The sequence below is a fragment of the Vanellus vanellus genome (assembly GCF_965231255.1).
Source record: "Vanellus vanellus genome assembly, chromosome: 5".
Classification (NCBI taxonomy): Eukaryota; Metazoa; Chordata; class Aves; order Charadriiformes; family Charadriidae; genus Vanellus; species Vanellus vanellus.
The window spans coordinates 8471738-8491030 of NC_138910.1; the positions used below are offsets into that span (position 1 = coordinate 8471738).

Consider the following 19293-nt stretch of genomic DNA (forward strand, 5'->3'; position numbering starts at 1 on the left):
TTTCTTCTTGGCCATAGTCAGTGTGAGTTCTAGGTTGACAAACATCCCTCTCAATTTTTTTTTTCCTTAATGATCAGAACCTGCATGAAGAATTACACTTCAGCTCCTCCAGCTGCTCACTACTAACCAGGCATGGAGGGTGTGCTGGAGCCTGCTGGTAACAGCGAGTAGCCTGGGGAACGGAAAGGTTCCTTTCCCCCTTCATCCTTACCAAACTAGCTGTTCTGAACTATAGTTATAAACATAGGAAACATCCTTTTAAAACACCTGGAGTCGAGGAAGCTGTGACCAGCCTCTTTAAATACAAGTTCATAGCTACAAATTAACAGTCCAGCTTGCCCTCAAACCATGCTGCACAGCTGGACCCGCAGAAGCAGCGACAGTTGGGGAACATTCCCCAGTGTGCATCTAGCTCAGGGCGGGCCCATACTGACACATCAGCTCACTCCCTTTTTCGTTCACAGGCTTCCACCATCCACGTTAACTAGAAGCTGGCTCTTCTACAAAAGGAATGCAGAGATGAACAAATTTCACTTATCCCGTCGACAGTTGGGATCAACTTCAAGCAGATACCAACAATTTACACTTTTGAATGGATCACAAAGACAGGGAAGATGAAGCAAGTGGAACACTGGGGATGCAGATCTACGCATCTGGATCTTCCAAAACATGAAAAGCAAGTATTAAGATATAAGTCAAGAGTTTAGAGTTTTTCATCATTTGGAAACGACGAAAAAATCCAAACCCTAATATTTTACAAAGCTTCTTGTTATAAAGGTCTGTATAGAAGTATTACACTGTTACCAAATTCATGTTGGATAGTTCTTTCCTGAAGGGGAAAAATACATTATTAAGCCAGACACTAAAGTTACTTTTGTTGGAAAATAGCATTTGAGAAACCACAAGGTTCTTTATCCTTAATTAGGATTTATGTAATGTAAAATGCAAGTTCTGAGATCTTTTTTCCCAGCCAAAACTTAGAACTTACAGCCAAAAAAGTTGGAAATACAGCAACTGTCAAGTCAGTACAAAGCAACAGAATTAATACACACTTTTTTTCTCTTAAGTTTTGTGTGAGCCATGATATTAATTTCTATTCTGCAGGCACCTAGGTGTTTTTGAAGTCATGCACAGCTTATTTCCTCTTGACTGCTGTTATGCAAAGACATAATTATTAAACATTTATCTCACATGATGTTACATTAAAAGCCAATGCATTGAAAAATTGAAAATATGAATGTGAGCATACTATAAACACACAGTTTTTACAGATTAACCTGGAAAAAAATGGAAAATATTGACAAAACACCAAACAACTCTAGATTTAAAAAAACCCTCTTTGACTACAGTGCTCTGTTTGTGAGGTCCTGGGATATTCAACATAAAACTACAAACAAGCTCCATCCCCATGTTTAGAAAGGAGCCATATGTTCACTTTGCAAATGTTTGTGGCTGTTTGATGATACACAGCTCTACATCAGAGATCGTTAGTGCACAGCAGGTGAAACTGAACTTGTGAACAATCATCAGTTATTTCAGTGCAAAGTCTGGCACGTTGGCATGAATGACTTAGCAGGTTTAAACTAACCCACCTAACCTTGCACTGGGAAAGAAACTTCTCCCTTGTTGCTCTAGATGAGCAACTACACTGGGTAATGTCCCATGCCTTTGACACCACCCTCTTTAAACATCAGTTTATAGGTACAGGTCTTCATCGTCTCTTGCAATTAAGCCCTATGTCCACAGGTTTAGTTTGTTTTAGTGAAGGTCCACAACACTCAAGAGATAATTAAGTTGTTAAAAGTATACTCTGCGATAGGGAAATGATTTTTTGTTTGCTTCCTAGTTACTCTTTTACAAAATAGTAAAAACAAGTAATAGTGAGGGCTACACACGTATTTTGCCCCTTTCCTATATTGCACCAGCCTTCAAATAACATGCTTTCTAAGAGGCTAAAAAACACTGCTTCAATTTTTCTCCATCAGACAGTTAGGAAGTCTAGAAATAATCCACTAAGACAGTAAGCTGAATAACAGTTATAATTAGTTACCCAGTAGTGATTGTTTATTGATAGGTATCCTATTTGTCATTAAAGCTTTAAAACAATTAATAATAAAAAAGCAAATTAAAAAGCCACAACACTGCTGAAATTGCAAACTGTGACACCAGCACCCTATCTAGTCTGCTAAGGACCAATTCTTCATTCTTCAGAGAATAGAAATATCTTAAGAATTTAACATGACACAAAAGTTCATATGCTTCGGAACCGTGAGGCTAAACCCCAGATTTTTAGACTAGTGCAAAAAAGCATATTGGAATATCTTTTGATGACATATAGCACAGATACTAGCTCAACTCAAAGTCTTTCCCATCAGCAGATCTCATAAAATCACGAACGTCCTTAGCATTAAAAGGACAGAGTAATTGGACCCGATCAAGTCTATTCACCAATTTTATGTCTATTTGTTCTCTTTCTGGTTTTGTTCATTAAATAAAAGCACTACTGTTACTTTAATTCATGGAAACCTTCTCTTCTTTCTATTCCAGTTCTGAAATCTGGTATCTATGGTTAGACGCAACACTGTAGTTTGTAGTTAGGCTAGTTTAGTTTGTGTAAAGTCTCCTTTCCCTTCTCACACTAATTAACACATTCTCAATTTAATTCACATTTTTCATCTCCAGCTGGTAAGATTTCTTTACAGAGAGAATTTGCAGTGTGAGTTGAAAGCACTATCAACATATTCAATGAAATGAGCTAAAGGTTTCAAGATTTTAAATGCAGAGCACAAAATGCTTTCTACTAACATTTTAGAAACTTCAGTAGCAAAGCATTGGTACGATTTAAAGAAAATTAACTTTTCTACTGCTAGTCCATCCTCACACCAGCTGTGCTGCTGCGTTCCATTAACGCTACTGAAATCAATGCAGTGTTAGGAGAATTCAAGTAGCAGTCAAGTGGTTAATCAAAATGCAGCCCAGGGGACCACTAACAGCCCCCTGCAGCATTACTAACGCAGCACTGCAGTGGAAAATATTCACGTGTGGTCTTCTGCACAGTCATTACGCTGTGCTGCAACGGCAAGGCTTGAAAACACACAATTCTCCCCAGCTCCACGCTACTGCCTTTGTGGGAGGCAAATGGACAGCAAAACGGGAAAAACTGCTTGGTATTATATACAGTGTGGAAAAAGAACACAATGGATAAGGCACAATAAATATGAGTCAAAGCAAAGCACTACCCTGAGAAAGCTGTAGTCTTGGCTATTAGAACCATCGCAGCCCACACCCTATTACATCCGGCACACACTGACATTCTGTGGGGACATCTAGTTTGTTTTTTAAGGCATGACCGTATAGAACATTGTACATACGATGTTAACTGAAGAAAAGCCTACTGTAGTCCCCTTAAGACAGGAGGACAGCTTTGGAAATTCAAAATAATATGCAATATCTCAGCCTTTCTTAACCTAGTTTGTCTCTGCAAGTACAGAACTACGGGGTGAACTACGGTTGCAGAGTGTTAAAACTAACAAGGTTGTTACACGTAGAACAAATTTCATCAGAAATACAGCAATCAAAATGAATCAACTGATCATGAAGTTACATGACTCTTCCTCCCCACCTAAAGGGCTTCAGTGTGTCAGCCCCAAGTCTTTAGGAAGAAGGACATGGAAATACCACGACAAAGGTCCTTCTCACCATAGTAACGTTAAAAAAAAAAAGCCTGCTTGCAGCATTGCCAAAGCAGACTTGTCAGCCCGCCTTGCTACATATGCACGAAGGATGCCAGATACCTGACAGGCATCCAAGCCATCATGTCTTAGATGACAAGTAAATACTGAAGTCTGCATCCTAATGAGTAACTTTAAAGATGTTAATGCTAAAGTTGTTACAAGAGAACTCAACAGCCAATACAGCAGAACAAGTTAACGCGTAAGAGGCAGAAAAGCTATGGAAACTTTGAACAGATACACCAAAAATATTCTCCCTCACTAAGCGGTGCTACATACAGCAACCCAATACTTAACTGTTCTTAGTCTTAGAAAGAGTTCTCCATGTACCTGCTACGAACAACGGGGGTGTGGAGGAGGATTTGATGCGAACCTTCACTTGCTCATTTTTATGGGATCAAAGACACAATTAAAATCACTAGAAGTGACATTTTTTTAAGGCAAAAGAACATTTTTGTAAACAACCAGTCTGGCACAGTTTTTGGTGCAATTATACTATCTGTCATGTTAGATGGTTACACCTATCAAAAATATAGCTTTTCACTGAACAAGCGCAGTAAAGTGATGACAACGGCCTCAGAGCACCCTGGCCTTTGCTTTAAATCAACATTTTTATTTAAAAAAAAATTGTTTTGCAACGTGCATATTCAGGATTAATACCACTATTATTTAGTAGAGTTTTAAAGCCTGAGGAATTGAAACAGTTTCTTTTAGCTTGCTTAAATCAAGCTTTTTCCCATAGCTGCCAGAAGAACACAGCAAGAGTTCACAATTTAGGAAAAACAAAACAAAACAACAAAACAAAGCCCAAATCAAACCCAACCCACAGCACATAAACTCCACAACCCCTGCTTACCAAAAAAAAAAAAAAAAAAAAAAAAAAAAATCACATGAAGAAAACAGAAGACTGATTCTTTGATCATGTTTGTGCAAGCAGATTGCCCTATCTGATGAAATATGCTTAGTCCAATACAAAAATCAAGGATTTCTTTCATAGTTATCTTAGAAAGCACATCTGTTAAAAGCCAAGTTGCCTAAACCAAACTGATCTTGTGCCAGTCACATGGAACCAAGGGTTCAGCTACAACAGAAGCAGCCATGTAGACAAGCTCTGCGTGGAAGTGCCATAGTTTCACATTTCCCCATTTCTATTTAATCATCTTCAAAACAGCAACTTTAAATTTTCCTACGGTGTTATTTGTGGCAGTGGCTCAAAGCTTCCTAAAGGCTGATGAAAACTCTGCAGAAAGGATGGCTACCAAATATCTTAAAAGCTTTTCAGCTACAATTTGGATAAATAAAAACAGAAGAGAGAGAGAGAAGGAAAGAAGGCTTTATTGGTTCTGAAACCAGTCAGCTGAAGCCTTTATTAACAATTCACTCTTTCATAAAGGAAATGGAAGTTCTGAAAAAGCAGTTGAAAATTGTCGGTATCAAAACAACCAGACTGTTTGATGGTTTTGAGGAGGGAAGAAGAAAAAGGAAAGTATGCTTACCTTTTTAAACACGGATCTAAAGAGGGGAAAAAAAAGTAACATCTAACCTCCCAAGGTGCTCCACGGCTTTACTTTTTAACATACTCTATGCAGCCTCACCATCTAGCAGAGGTGCCATCCTCAGATCCTTTGGGATTAGGATTAAAGATATTTGTGATACTAAGAGCTCATGCACTATTATCCTTTCCCACAACCCAAAAGAGAAAAGAAGCTGTTTTGCTCCTGGGCTTCCCTCGGTGAAAGATTCTGCAAAACTAGCTTCCGAAGAAAAAAACAGGTGTAGCATCACGTTACAAACACTAATCCTAAACGCAGTAAGGATACGAATACACAGTACAGTCTACATATAAATTAACAATGCTAGTTGTCTGAGAGCCTGAAAAGGAACAGAGAGATTGCTGGTCTCTAAATGGGAACTCAAAAATGAATCAAATAAAAGTTTGAGTTCACCTAATTCAGAGACAGCTGAGTTACAGTCCTTGCTAAATCCTCAACATTTCCTCCTACCAACTGTTATCACCTTCTTATTATGAATGAGCATAATCCAGATGAATTTTCTTCAGATCCTTTTATCTGCCAAAAACTACACACCACCACAGAGCGATATTTTCCATTGCAGATTTCACCATTGCCACCTCAAGTTCTACACCACGCTCAACAGCCAGAGGTGGAACAACTTAAAAAAGAAAAAAAAAAAAAAAAAAAAGCGCCACTTTTCTCCAAGTCTCACCAAATAAAGAGCATAACTGGTAAAAAGACGATGAAGTTAAAGTGATGAATAACTTCATTTCCAAACAGCCCCAAAATTTTAAACACTGAGTCATATTCTTAAGATGTTTGCGTGTCTGCCCAAAGTACAATTATAAATCTTGGTCAAAGAATATGTTTTACTTATCCTAGGTAATCTCCAAATACCAACGTATGTCAGGTTTCAGTATGGTAATGAAGAGCTTACTGAAAGAAAGACAAGCATGGACTCTGAATCAAGTAATACATATAACATAAATTGCTTCTTCAGGCTACAGTGGCCAAAGCACAGGCTAAAAATTGATCAAAACTGCGTTTAGGAAGCCACACACATTTCTATTAGGCTGTTACAAGTTATAAGTAGCTGTGATAGCTACTGTTTGGCCAGAGATTACTCAACTTCTGGCTGAAATAATAACCCTAAAATAAAGATAGGTATTTTTTTCCAAACTGCTAAACAGTTTGATTATTTGCCATGCCAGTGCCTCCTTTTTCCTTTGCTGACAGGCACTTTCGGAGAGGGTATTGCTCATTCCTTCATGAATTAATTTATAATGGAGTATCTCAGCATAATACTCCAGGTTATAACACCTCCTGATCCAACGCTTATCTAGACCTCCCCAGACTTTGTGGCTCACATTGCCTAACGCTTTCGACAGCCAAGACTACATTCTGGTGTTTTTGAACACTGTTTTAAAAAAAAAAAAAAAAAAAAAAAAAAAAAAAAAAAAAAAAAAGTCTTTGACAGCCAGGTACCTCTCTAATGGTTTTTCTTTTCCTCAAGAAACTGTCCTACGTCATCTTTCTGCTACTGGTACTATCATTTATTCCCCAGGAAAACCAACAGAAGTTGATGATATAAGTTTTATAAGCCATTTGACTAGGAACAGTAGTTAGTTGTTTTAAAAGGAGCCACAAAACTCATTATTAGGTCTTTTCTCATCCATAGGGTTCAGAGGACATTTTTCACCTGCTTTTACACCTGTAAGGCTGCAAAAGCTGCGTATTCCATTATTAACACTGCCATCGAGTTACAGGCAACTGCTTCCCACTAACACAGAGCAGATCTGTTCCTCAGGGGAACACAAACTACACAAATTCATTTGCCCTGGCAGCTACCATGACCACTCTCAAAGTCTGGGTATCTATTTCCCCAAAAGAATATTGAAAATACCAAAAAGTATGCTGAAGATTGGATTTTTTCTTCATTAGAAAGAAGGATGATAGATTCTGTTGCAATATCAAGGGACTGTGGTTACAAGGTAGTTTTAGCTCAAATGTCATGCATTAGAAGTAACCTTGCAAGTTTATTAACTGTAAGTAAGAACTTTCCTGGACCACCAGACATTTTGCCATCAGGATGTATACCGGGCAAAAATTAAATGCCCTCTGACCTCAGTTCATTGAGAAACGTCAGCATTTTAAACAAATTGCTTTTTCAACCTCTTTGCAACTGACAACCATTTCTCATCATCTATTCTCCTCATTGTTACCTGGATTGCTTAGTCACATTCAAACTGGTATCTGAGCTAAGCTAAAAACAACCTATATGTGAACTGAAAAAGACATCCATACATTCTAATGCTATAAATATTCCCCTTTTTTATACTATTATTCTAGTTGTCCATACAGAAAAGGTGGACAGGAATGGAAACTTCTTTAAAAAAATCCGTACCTGGACCAATTGGCAGTGTCCTTAATGTCAAAGAAAAGGGTTTTTCAGTGCATAAATCTGAGTCATGGTCACATACCAAGTGTGTTTATTAGAGTCAAATAAAACCATAACCTGGACTGATTTCAATAGCTTGACCCTGGAACTAAACCAGGATTCTTGCATGATGGCGATCCACCTGTGGCATATGGACACTGTTCTTAGGACCGCTTTCTGAATATAGCAACATACCTAATAAAAAAAAAAATTCCACTTGCAGAGAGGCTTTGGGAGGAGAAATGTTGACTAATCACCATCATCTCTGTTCTTTCTAGTTTGTAGATAAAAGAACACTATTTTTTTTTCCCAAGTATCACTAATAGTTAAGATACACAAAGAAGAAAAGCCCATAGCACATTATGATTGACACATCTAGCCTGCCATGACAGACAGCTTTAAATTGCAAGAAAAATACTATTTTGGTCCTAAGTTTGTGTCCAGTCATAATCAGCAATGAGGCCAATATTTACAATATAATCACCTTCCTCTCACTCTATTATGTCTTATTTTATCACTTGCATCTACTCAGGTAGTATATAACATGCAGTAAAATTTACACAAGATCAGTGAGGACAAAATGCAGGTTTCAGGATGATGAGTGACTCCAGTATTTACTACCAAGGTTTATAAGCAGTGTCAATAGATGCTAAGGTACAGCTTAAACCTACATGAAGCTTCAGTTATTTCAGAAAGGCTTTCCACAGGTAAAGGAACGTGGTTACACAGATTATAGAATCAGGTCTCAGTGTATTGTAATAGCTCAATCCAAAAATAATAAATGCATGAAGTAGCTCCACTGGAAGCAGCACTCTTCGAGGAAGGTCTGCTAATGACACCGCATTGTTGCACTGATGAATGAGGCTATAAAATGCTTAATTTACTTCAGAGTTTTAAGCAGCAACTCTGAGGCAAAAGAGAAACAGTAATCCTAACATGTTTAACATGTTTGCTTTCTGTGATCACTTCATAGCATAACAGCTGAATAAACTATTGTAAAGAAAACAATGGAAGTATCATGTGTACTTGTATACATCCATGTTTCAGTTCCAGTAAAATGACAAACTGTTGGGTGACAAAATGCCCTCTCTACAACAATTTTAAGATTATCTCAATTGCTCTAGCACAATAGAAAAGGATGCTGCTGAAATATTACAGACAAAACCAGCACTGTAGCTGGTATTGTAATCACAATATTTACTCACCTACCTTATTTTCTGAACAATTCCTTCCTAACAGAGAAGATATTTATATTATGATTTTACTGGAATCACATGGCTTCCAGAGTTTGCTACTGTCAGGAAACTGCTATGAAGACAGAAGTAGAAACAAGTTTTTCGTTTCTATTTGGCTGCCTCTGATCAGATGAATTTCCACCGATTGCTTCAAATGGAGGAATAGCGGGCACTTTAACACAAGGATTAGCTTCAGGCTCTACTTTACCCATTGGTACTATCCAGCCTGGAGATACCTGAACAGTCACGTTAACCAAACGGGCACCAGAACAATACCTTCATCAAACCTGAGGAAATGGTTTCCTAAAGGTTTTTCTGTTGTTGCTGTTTAATATAGTTGCTTCAGATATTTTAAACTTAGTGTACCAAGAGTCAAAGGTAAAAAACTGAAGCTCTAATAAGACAAATAGTGTTCTTTGCCACAGAGCCAGCCTCAGGCAGCAGAAAGCTATGTAATCACCGCAAACTGAAAACTCCTACCATGCTCCTTAAATGTTGCTCGTGAGTACTAAAATTGTGACTCTAGCAAATGCTAAGAATAACAAACAAAATTCAATTCACCCTAAGAACTGATGAGAGATGTTTCCTGGTCAGATAAGAACAATGATCCTTTGCCTATAAATGCATAAGCAATAACATGAGTACGCGTCTTCCAATTATCTATTGAAATAAGAGAATCAAGTCTCTCTTTTGTCCAGCTACAAAAAGAAAATATACAGGAATGGTTTTCATTTTATATATAGCCCAGAAACTACAACAATACCATGCTAGCTCACTTTCCATCAAAGTGGAAGATCTTCCAACAAGGACCTTGCGTTGTATTCCTTGTGGTAGCAACATGGCTCATACTAATAGTAGTCTGCAGGTGCTATACAACTTCAGTTACTTGTTTCTAACCTCCCTTCAGTTTAAGCAAGACAAGGAATACGGGGGGGGGGGTGGAAGGGTAACACAAGGCAAGCAGCAGTAAACCCCACACGCAAAGGGCTGTTGTAAATGCCTATAAGCATATTTTTACTTTGTGGGAAGAGAGATACAAAGGTCTGTCTCACCAAGAGATAATATGCCTTTAACCTGGTACAGACAAATGCAGTGAGGACAGAGCAGCTGACACAGCAACTATGCCGGTACACGGTATTCAAGTAATCACTTGTATGTTTGCTCTCCCAGACTTCCTTTCAGTGGCATTACCCTACCAAAGGTAGCATCTCCTCCTCTGTTTTGACAAATTTAAGAAGGTAACGCCCTCTCAACAGAAGTATTTATTTTTACAGGAAGCCCAAGCACAGGCGAGACTTAGGAGCACAGCTATCAACCTATTTACCAAGTTGCCCTAACTCTTCTGCTCTTTTTGGGACTGCAAAGATCATTAGCATGTCAGACTCAGAACTTCCTATGGGTCAGGACAGCCAGTATGTTTAGACATGGTGGCAGGGCAATAGATGAGGCAGTATAAATGACAAGATTTATTCAGTGTACCAACCACATTAACAGCTGGGAACACTACAGGAACAGAGTCGTGCAGGTGAAGAGGCCAGCAAGGCCTTCTACCACCATAGAACGACTCAAACACTTTGAGTAGCTGTAAGGGTAGCAAACAGTCCATTCACTGAAGACAAAATTAATGACTTCAAATGACATTTTAAAACATATATTTATTTAAGCTAAGGTAGGCCATCTCTGTGTGTCAAATCGTAAGAGCTGTTACGCGGAGTAGGGAAGGACATTTTTACATCAGAACCAGCAAAAATATAATAAATGTTTTCTCTCCGTTAATAACCAATAAAGTGCATACGGTTGAAAAGCAGAGCAGATTCATACCAACCCAGGTAATTTGGCTTAGAGAAAAAATGTCTACTCAGTTTCTTCTTTCCAAAGTGCAGACATTTAAAGTATGAAACATCTACTATGAACAAGGTAGACTATACTCCCTTGGCAGAGAATTTGATGTTCTTCAATGCACTCAAATTACCATAGAAGAAAGTCTTCCTCTGAGCTTGTGAAAGACCACCGGAAGATTGCCATTGATACAGGCCAGACTTTGAATTTTGTTTTCTAAGACATTACAAATATCTAAGACTGAGAAGTCACGTTATGGCCAAGAGAGAAAAATACTGTTTAAACAGCCCATAAGTATTTTAAACAATTGCCATACCCACCTGCTACATTAAGCTTTTCGACTGCTCCTAAGCTGGGAGCAGGAGTGGTAGTATTGTTGGTAGAGTTTGCTCCTGTTCCATTAAGTACAAGGTTTTCCACCTTGGACTCCAGCTTCCCAATGCGCTGCAAGATATTATCCAACAAGACAGCAAGTGTCTTCTTCAAATCTACAAACGAAAATGAAAAGTTAAATTGTTTAATAATGCAGTGCACAGTCAGACAGAACCAAAAATAGATACAAGAATGAGACTGGAATATATATAGACACTTTCTCAGTGCAAATCTTTTTCATTAGCAGTTCATAGAATCATAGAATGGTTTGGGTTGGAAGGGATCTTAAAGATCATCGAGTTCCAACCCCCCTGCCATGGGCAGGGACACCTCCCACCAACCCAGGTTGCTCAAAGCCCCATCCAACCTGGCCTCGAACACCTCCAGGGATGGGGCAGCCACAGCTTCTCTGGGCAACCTGGGCCAGTGTCTCACCAGCTTTCTTGTAGGCGCCCTTCAGATACTGAAAAGCTGTTCCATACAGTTCTATGCACTAATGTTCCCTACTTTGTTCAGCCTCAGATACAAGTTCCCCTGGACATGGAACTTGTCTTCCTGTGTATTTTATTTTATTGCTCAGTGCAACTCACACATATCCTATATTCAAGGCGAAGCGCATGCCTTTATAGGTACACACAGGAACAAAAATAAATAAATAAATAAATAAATGTTTTGTAATAGCTCAAGTAATAAGAAGTTGCATAAATAATAATGAATCTAAACCTAAATCCATATTTAAGTACTATCAGAGGAACAGTCTGTTAGATGCTCAGTCACCTGGAAACTAAAATCCCCTTCCCAAAAGAAGGGATAGCTTTGAGCCAGTACAAAAACCTCCTCCTGCATCTCCTCCACCACAAACAGGTTCTACACTGGCAAAAAAAAAAAATAAATTTCTTTTCTTCAGTCTGTTGGTGATTGCCTCTACCTATTTGGTCTGACACAGCACATCCCTCGCGTGGAAAGCAACACAGAGTAACGGAGTTTGCATATCAAATGACAACCCAGAAAGAGTGCTCTGATATTTTTTCTTTCCTTTTTCTTTTGTTCAGATTTCTTTAAGGAACATAGACAGTTGGGCAAGCTAAAAGAACTGTGGGCAAGAGGGGAAAAGTAGACCACTATCAGACTAAACCATATAATTATAGTGGCAACAAGCCAAAGAAGATGAAAGAAAGTATTGTTCTTTGTTAGTTTACCCTTATATCCCAGGATTAAAGAATTTGCTACGATGAATTTACATTATTCTCCAATTTAATTACATAAAATAATTAATGTGCATATGTATAATACATTTTCTGCTTTCCACAACTTTAGAATCAAATAACTTTCTGATCTGTAATAGAAAATTTCTCCATACATCTGAAGAGATTCCTCTGCCCCAACATCAGTTGTATTTTTGCCACACTTATTTTGTGTTCCCTTTATTTTTTTTCCATGACTAGCCCAATTCTTGTGCAAATGAGAGAGTAAATAAGAAAAGGCTATTGCTTTTCGAAAGCTTCTGATTCTTTTTTCCAAATAAAAGGAGAATTATATTTATTCCATGGAGCCATAAAGTAGATATTTTTCTTTATAACTGTGTGTTTTCCCTTGTCCTTTAAAGATCAGAAGATGGAATCTTAAGCACTAATGATCTGGACTGTCTTAAAAGGGGTCCAGTAGTCAATGGTATAGTGTGCAGAAGAAAAGGAAAGAGTGGAGCAGGCATTTAATATGAACAAAACCATGGCACAGAAGGAGGAAAAACTATAGGGGAAAAAAGGTAGTAAAAAAAGAAAATCGGGGAAACAACGAAGAAGAAACATAGCATACATAAAGGCATACAAAGAGCATAGAGAGAAAGATGACAAAACATTGTAATTTTTTTAACGCTGGTACCAACACACTGCTATGGGAGACTGCTCACCAGAACAGAAAAAGCAGTTGGAGACTAGTTCGAGGAGGGGAGAGCAGAAGCTCAGATTCATAATAATTTTTGTAAAACAACTGTTTTCTGCTATAAAAATCTAATACTATGTATATTTGGACTAGAATTTTTAAAAGGAAAGTGTTTGATCTGCCTACCTGACAGGTCAATATATGGTAGAAAGAAAAAGTGAAAAAGTTGTGCAATCCCAATTAAGGAATGACTGAAAACCTTTTGGGTGGGTAAAAGCAGTCAAATCAAGCAAACTTAAAATTTATTCTTGAACATCGAAATCATGACTGTGCTTGCTAATAGCAATCAAAGGATAAGACTAAAATAAATAAAAAGGCTAAATTGAAAGGGCTTTAATTTTCATAGAACAGTGAACCAATTTCTATCGATTATCATTAACATTAGTTATTAATGTGTTTATTCCTGAACAGCTAATCTGGTAATTTGCTATCAACAAATCATTTAATATAGAATCATAGAATCATGGGGTTGGAAGGGACCTCTGGAGATCATCCAGTCCAACCCCCCTGCCAGAGCAGGGACACCTTAGAGCAGGTTGCACAGGAATGCGTCCAGGCGGGTCTTGAATGTCTCCAAAGGTGGAGACTCCGCCACTTCCCTGGGCAGCCTGTTCCAGTGCTCTACCACCCTCAAGGTAAAGAAGTTCCTCCTCATGTTTAGGTGGAACTTCCTATACTCAAGTTTGTGCCCGTTACCTCTTGTCCTGTCACTGGGCACCACTGAAAAGAGCCTGGCCCCATCCTCTTGGCACCCACCCTTTAAGTATTTATAAGCATGGATCAGGTCTCAACCTCAACTGTCTTTTTTCCAGACTAAAGAGACCCAATTCCCTCAGTCTTTCTTCATAAGAGAGGTGTTGCAGTCCCCTAATCATCTTGGGAGCCCTATGCTGCACCCTCTCCAGCAGTTCCCTGTCCTTCTTGAGCTGGGGAGCCCAGAACTGAACACAGTGCTCCAGGTGCGGCCTCGCCAAGGCAGAGTAGAGGGGGAGGATGACCTCCCTTGACCTGCTGGCCACACTCTTCTTGATGCACCCCAGGATGCCATTGGCCTTCTTGGCCACAAGGGCACATTGCTGGCTCATGGTCATCCTGTTGTCCACCAGGACTCCCAGGTCTCTTTCTACAGAGCTGCTCTCCAGCAGGTCAGCCCCCAACCTGTACTGCTGCCAAACAGGACAAACTAACTTACTTATTAAGTAATTACTATCTTACTCAGTTTCACAAAGTATTACTTAATATAGTGTTATTCACTCACCATAGCACCATTCACTCTAATATTCTAAAAAAATATATTACCATTATTTTGCATCTTTCCAAACTCCGTAATTGAAAACACCCGTCCAAACTTGTCCCTAAACTTAAAATTCTTCTTAGCCAGGGAACTTCAAACCTCTAAACAAAACTTAGCTTTACCTCAACAGAAGCGTTACAAAGTTATTTCACCCACTTTCAAATACAATTTAACTTCTCCTGGGGAACCTGAGCACTGTTTGGCTGCAAGTCGACTTACTCCTCAGCAGGATTTGGGACAGGAAATGAATGCCACTGGCAACAAGCTGCAGGGGGAACTTGCCTTATGGATATCCTGTACCCTCAGAACTAGTTAGGGCACAGATCAATTCAGTTACCCTTCAGTTTCTTGGAACATATTGTTTTTGTTTGGGTTTTGGATTTTTGTTTGTTTGGTTGTTGTTTTTTTTTCTTCAATTCACCTACCATCAAGGACCCTTACAAGATAATGGGACACTGATGATGGCTTTATAGCAGGTAGGGTTTTGTTTTAAGCCTACGCACACAATTCACTAGGGACCTCTACGTGCTTGGAAGTCTTCAAACTAAATATTGATGTAGTACCTATCTATTTAGCTTGTTTTGCTTTGTAAGATTACCATACCTGAATAGCCCAACATGCAGTCACAAATCAGTAGAAGTCATAATATAAGGATGTGTGCTGGTTTTGGCTGGGAAAGAGTTAATTTTCTTCATAGTAGCTAGTATGGAGCTATGTTTTTGATCTGTGCTGAAAACACTGTGGGTAACACAGGGGTGTTTTCAGTATTGCTGAGCAGTGCCTACACAGAGTCAAGGCCTTCTCTGCTCCTCACCCCACCCCACCAGCGAGCAGACTGGGGGTGCACAAGAGGTTGGGAGGAGACACAGCCGGGACAGATGACTCCAACTGACCAAAGGGATACCCCATACCATATGACGATATGCTCAGTATATGAAACTGGAGGAAGAAGGAGGAAGGGTGCAATGTTTGAAGTTACGGTGTTTGTCTTTCCAAGTAAGAATTACGTGTGATGGAGCCCTGCTGTCCTGGGGATGGCTGAACACCTCCCTGCCCATGGGAAGCTGTGAATGAGTTCCTGTTTTGCTTTGCTTGTGCGTGCAGCTTTTGCTTCACCTGTTAAACTGTCTTTATCTCAACCCATGAGCTTTCTCATTTTTACTCTTCTGATTCTCTCCCCCCATCCCACCAGGTGAGTGAGCAAGTGGCTGTGTGGTGCTTAGTTGGTGGGTGGGGTTAAACCACGACAGGACTGCTTGTTATTTAAGCAACTAAGCAATATGATTGTTAGCTACATTTGGGATGATAATCTCAGGCTTACAGGCAAGCACCTTCACACGAACTAAAAACCTATTTTTTTAGAGGAAAAAAGGGATAACAGAAACAAGACATGGAGAGAACCTCCCAGCAGGATATTTTCATCACATGCATCAAAAAGTAAAGAGTATTAAGAGAAACCTAGTATTAAGAGAAACCTAGAAAAAAAGATGCAGCCATTGTCTGTCTTTATTCTTTGTCTAAACCTACAAAAGACACCTATACGATTTCTTCAGAGCTGAAAATTAAGGCAACTATAAAAGAAAACCAGTCTAGATGACTAATTAGCCATTAACTTTCCAGGTAGCCTGAAAGTGAATAGGTAAGTAGGAAAGAGAGTGAGTTTAAAAAATGCTAAACAAGTAAGGTGCATGATGTGATCTTATCAGACTGAAAAGGGGCCACACCTAACTTGAAATTGGATTATATTTTGATTTTCATAATATTTTCTGGCAATATGCTTCATTCTTTTCTGCAGGCTCTCTCCCACACATGCGCACAAGCTTAACTCTCATGTACAAAATGGAAGAGAGTAAGCAAGAGTAACCATTAAAACTTGCTGCTGAATAAAGCACTGAAACTCACGAAGAGTCCTCTACCCTGAGGCAAATATGATATATTTAAGCTTATACCAGATACATAAACTTAAACATTAAGTAAATTGACTGAACAAAAGGTAAATGGGAAAGAAGAAGATATAAATGTAGCAGGTCTCCACTTTATCAGTAGGGCAAGTTCTTCTTTCAAAAGGAATTTCTTACTTAAATCACTGACATGCAAACCGAAAAGCCTCCCAAGTTTCTCAAAAAACAGCAAATAAAGTTTTGTTAAATGAAGTTCTAACAAATAACCTGAGGCATACCAGTTACAGCTACTAGACAGATGTAGTAAAAATTAGTAGACAACTTCATTTCCAAGTAACTGGGAATGTAAAATTTATCCCATTCCGTACTTGGAAGTGAACGCTGTTTTATCCATCTGTGCAGAAAACCCACAGTGTGAAGCATTGTCAATTGAGCAGCACTCTGAAGTAAAATGTTTGGACAACTCAGAACAAAACCTTAGTCAGATTATCATATAATCTAGTGCACACACTTACCATACGCTGTCACTGTCCCAACATAAGGCCCATCAACCACATTTTTATTTTCTTCGGCTAATGCTTTGATGTATCTTTTGCTGAGATCCAAAATTTGCTCACGCAGGACTGTACTGCTTTCATGTTGTGTTTGCTGCTGAATAGTAAAATGCAGAAGCATCATTCCCCAAATGAAACCAAAAGTCACCAGGAAAAAGCCAAGTTTCTGAGAGGAAAGCTTCCATGGAGAGAATGCCATGATTCCCAACAGCTTCACACAGTTACTACAAAAGGTTCCTAAAGCATGAAGCCAAACAGCAAGTCCATGGTCCAGGTACACAAATATCACAGAGCAGGACTCAGTCTTATTCCAACTCCTTAGTCAACGTATATCCGTATTTCAGATCCATCCTGTTGCAAGAAGAAAGAAAAGAAGTAGGTTTTAGTAACTATACTAGGTCTTTGCTCTAACTGGTACAAAACAGGAGTAGACAACATGCTTTCTTTGTAAATGTTTAATTTGTATGTATCAACATTGTACTGTACTAGCCAGAGAACAAAGAAGCTGAGAAAAGCACTGGAAAGAGAACAAAGAAGGTGCGATGCGCCTGAGCAGGTGTAGAACACCTCTCAGTATCTGGATCCAGTTCAATGCTTGAAGCAGTTTCTAAGCTGAATTTCAAGGTAAAGCTGCTTTTACATATTTTTGTGTGTGTGTGTGTGTACACAAAACTTTGTGATGTTGCCAGTGCAGCAATTTAAGACAATTCTCAACATAATTCAGTTCTCAGAAAACAAGTAATTTTAGCTGGCAGTGACACTGCTCGGAGTTCCTGGCAAGAGCTATGGCATATGGCTAGATAGGTGATCAGGAAATCAGACTCCCCCAGGGGTAAAGAGGAAAAAAGAAAACTACATTATTTAAGCCAATACACTCTCCTGCCTTACAGCGCAGGCAGTCAGAAGGCTGGAATCGCCTCCTCTTGCTCCTGTGTGGCCTCTGCCATGCATCGTTACTCCTTATTCATAACACATAGTCCAATGAGTTCACTCTTTGCAACCAAATTCAAAACACCTATTTCTCAATGCTACAACATGTCTTTTGTATATAAAATTATTATTCTCAGAGCTTTTCATGCGCTAGGGAAAAAGAATTGTAATAACAGCCTTCAAGACAGCGTAAGACCATCTTTTCACGGTAAAATGAAAGATAAAACCTGGCACACACAATCCAAAGGCAAGAGCAGCTCTGTGATGAGGGCTAGAGGCAAGGTCCTTAGCATAAAATCCAACGAGAAGAAAGGTAATTAAAAGGTAATTAAGTGTAACCTATCATGTTAAAATACAGATTTGGTAAAATGTTATCCTTTTAACTCCATAATGCTCCCAGACAGGATTAGGGAACATAATGTTCCCTTCCATTCTGCACTTGCACAGATAATGCAGATGTTACTCTGTTTTAATAGGATAATTACACAGATGCCTGCTAGCAGTGCTCCCTGTTTGTTAAAATTCCCTTTAGATCTTCTGCTTTCAGTTGAACCAGCAGTTTTACAAAGGGACAGAAATACCTTTGGACCACTTACCTTCCAACATGTCTTGTGTGTGCATTTCGCTTTATTGAATACTATCGATTGCAGAAGTGGATGTGCATTACATGGCAAACTAAGAGCAGACAAGGCAGCGACTCTACTATGTATTTACGTTGCTAAAAGAACAATTTGTAGCCATCTTTTGCTTTGAAAAAGATTATAAAGCCCTTGAGTTGACTTTTTCCACACTTAAAATATCTTAATATCTTTCCACACTTAAAATAAAGAAAATGAATGGTCTCAACAGAGAAAATGAAGGACTCTGTTTAATGCTGCTCTCCATAAACTTAAGTTAATTTTCCAAGAAACAGCAGAGGGAAGTTTTACTTCTTTCAGTTTATGTAACTATAGCCTTGGGACACGCTTGGACTGACTAAAAAGTAGAGTATTGTTATTTCATGAAAAACTGAATGTTTTACTGTTCTCTTGCAATATCTGGTGTGATAAAATACAGAAAATTCCGTATTTTAAAACAGCATATGAACTGTAAAAAGAAATCTGAAATATTCAGGCTTAATTCCCTCAGTGATTTAATTTCCAGTAAGAACTGACAGCGTCCTTTACAGGAATAAAATCTGTGGCTATAACAGTCAGTATTTCTTCCCCAATTATCAGTTGCTTGTGAAGTGAAAAGCACTGAGTAAGAAAGCAAACCTAGCACCACCATGTTTTAATAGACAAGTGCTAATGATTTTTTTGTGACAAGTTGTTTAGGAAAAAAATCTGCAGAACACAATTAACATTAAAAATAGCAATAAAAAAATAGAAGTATTTCACAGTGTTCTTTTTAGAGTTCTAGAACAAGGATGATTACAAAAACCAGTGTATGTCTAACCTATGAGTATGATACAGCTACTTGATACTTAAATACATGATACTTAAATACAGTTGTTGACTTTTCTATTCTGTTTATCAGCAGAAAAAAGTGCCTTAAATCCACTCA

General features: G+C 38.7%; 1 protein-coding gene across 1 annotated transcript in view; it reads right to left on the minus strand.

Moving 5' to 3' along the window:
• MGAT5 (alpha-1,6-mannosylglycoprotein 6-beta-N-acetylglucosaminyltransferase) overlaps positions 1-17047 on the minus strand; it is a gene marked incomplete at its 3' end in the record, with an annotated part of 82934 nt that extends 65887 nt beyond the window's left edge. The window contains exons 1-2 of the mRNA XM_082483288.1: positions 16780-17047; positions 11077-11244 (exon numbers count right to left, since the gene is read on the minus strand). Coding sequence (XP_082339414.1) covers positions 11077-11244; positions 16780-17017 — 406 coding nt within the window. The 5' untranslated portion in view covers positions 17018-17047. The remainder of the gene's footprint in view (positions 1-11076; positions 11245-16779) is intronic.
• Between the last annotated feature and the right edge of the window lie 2246 nt (positions 17048-19293).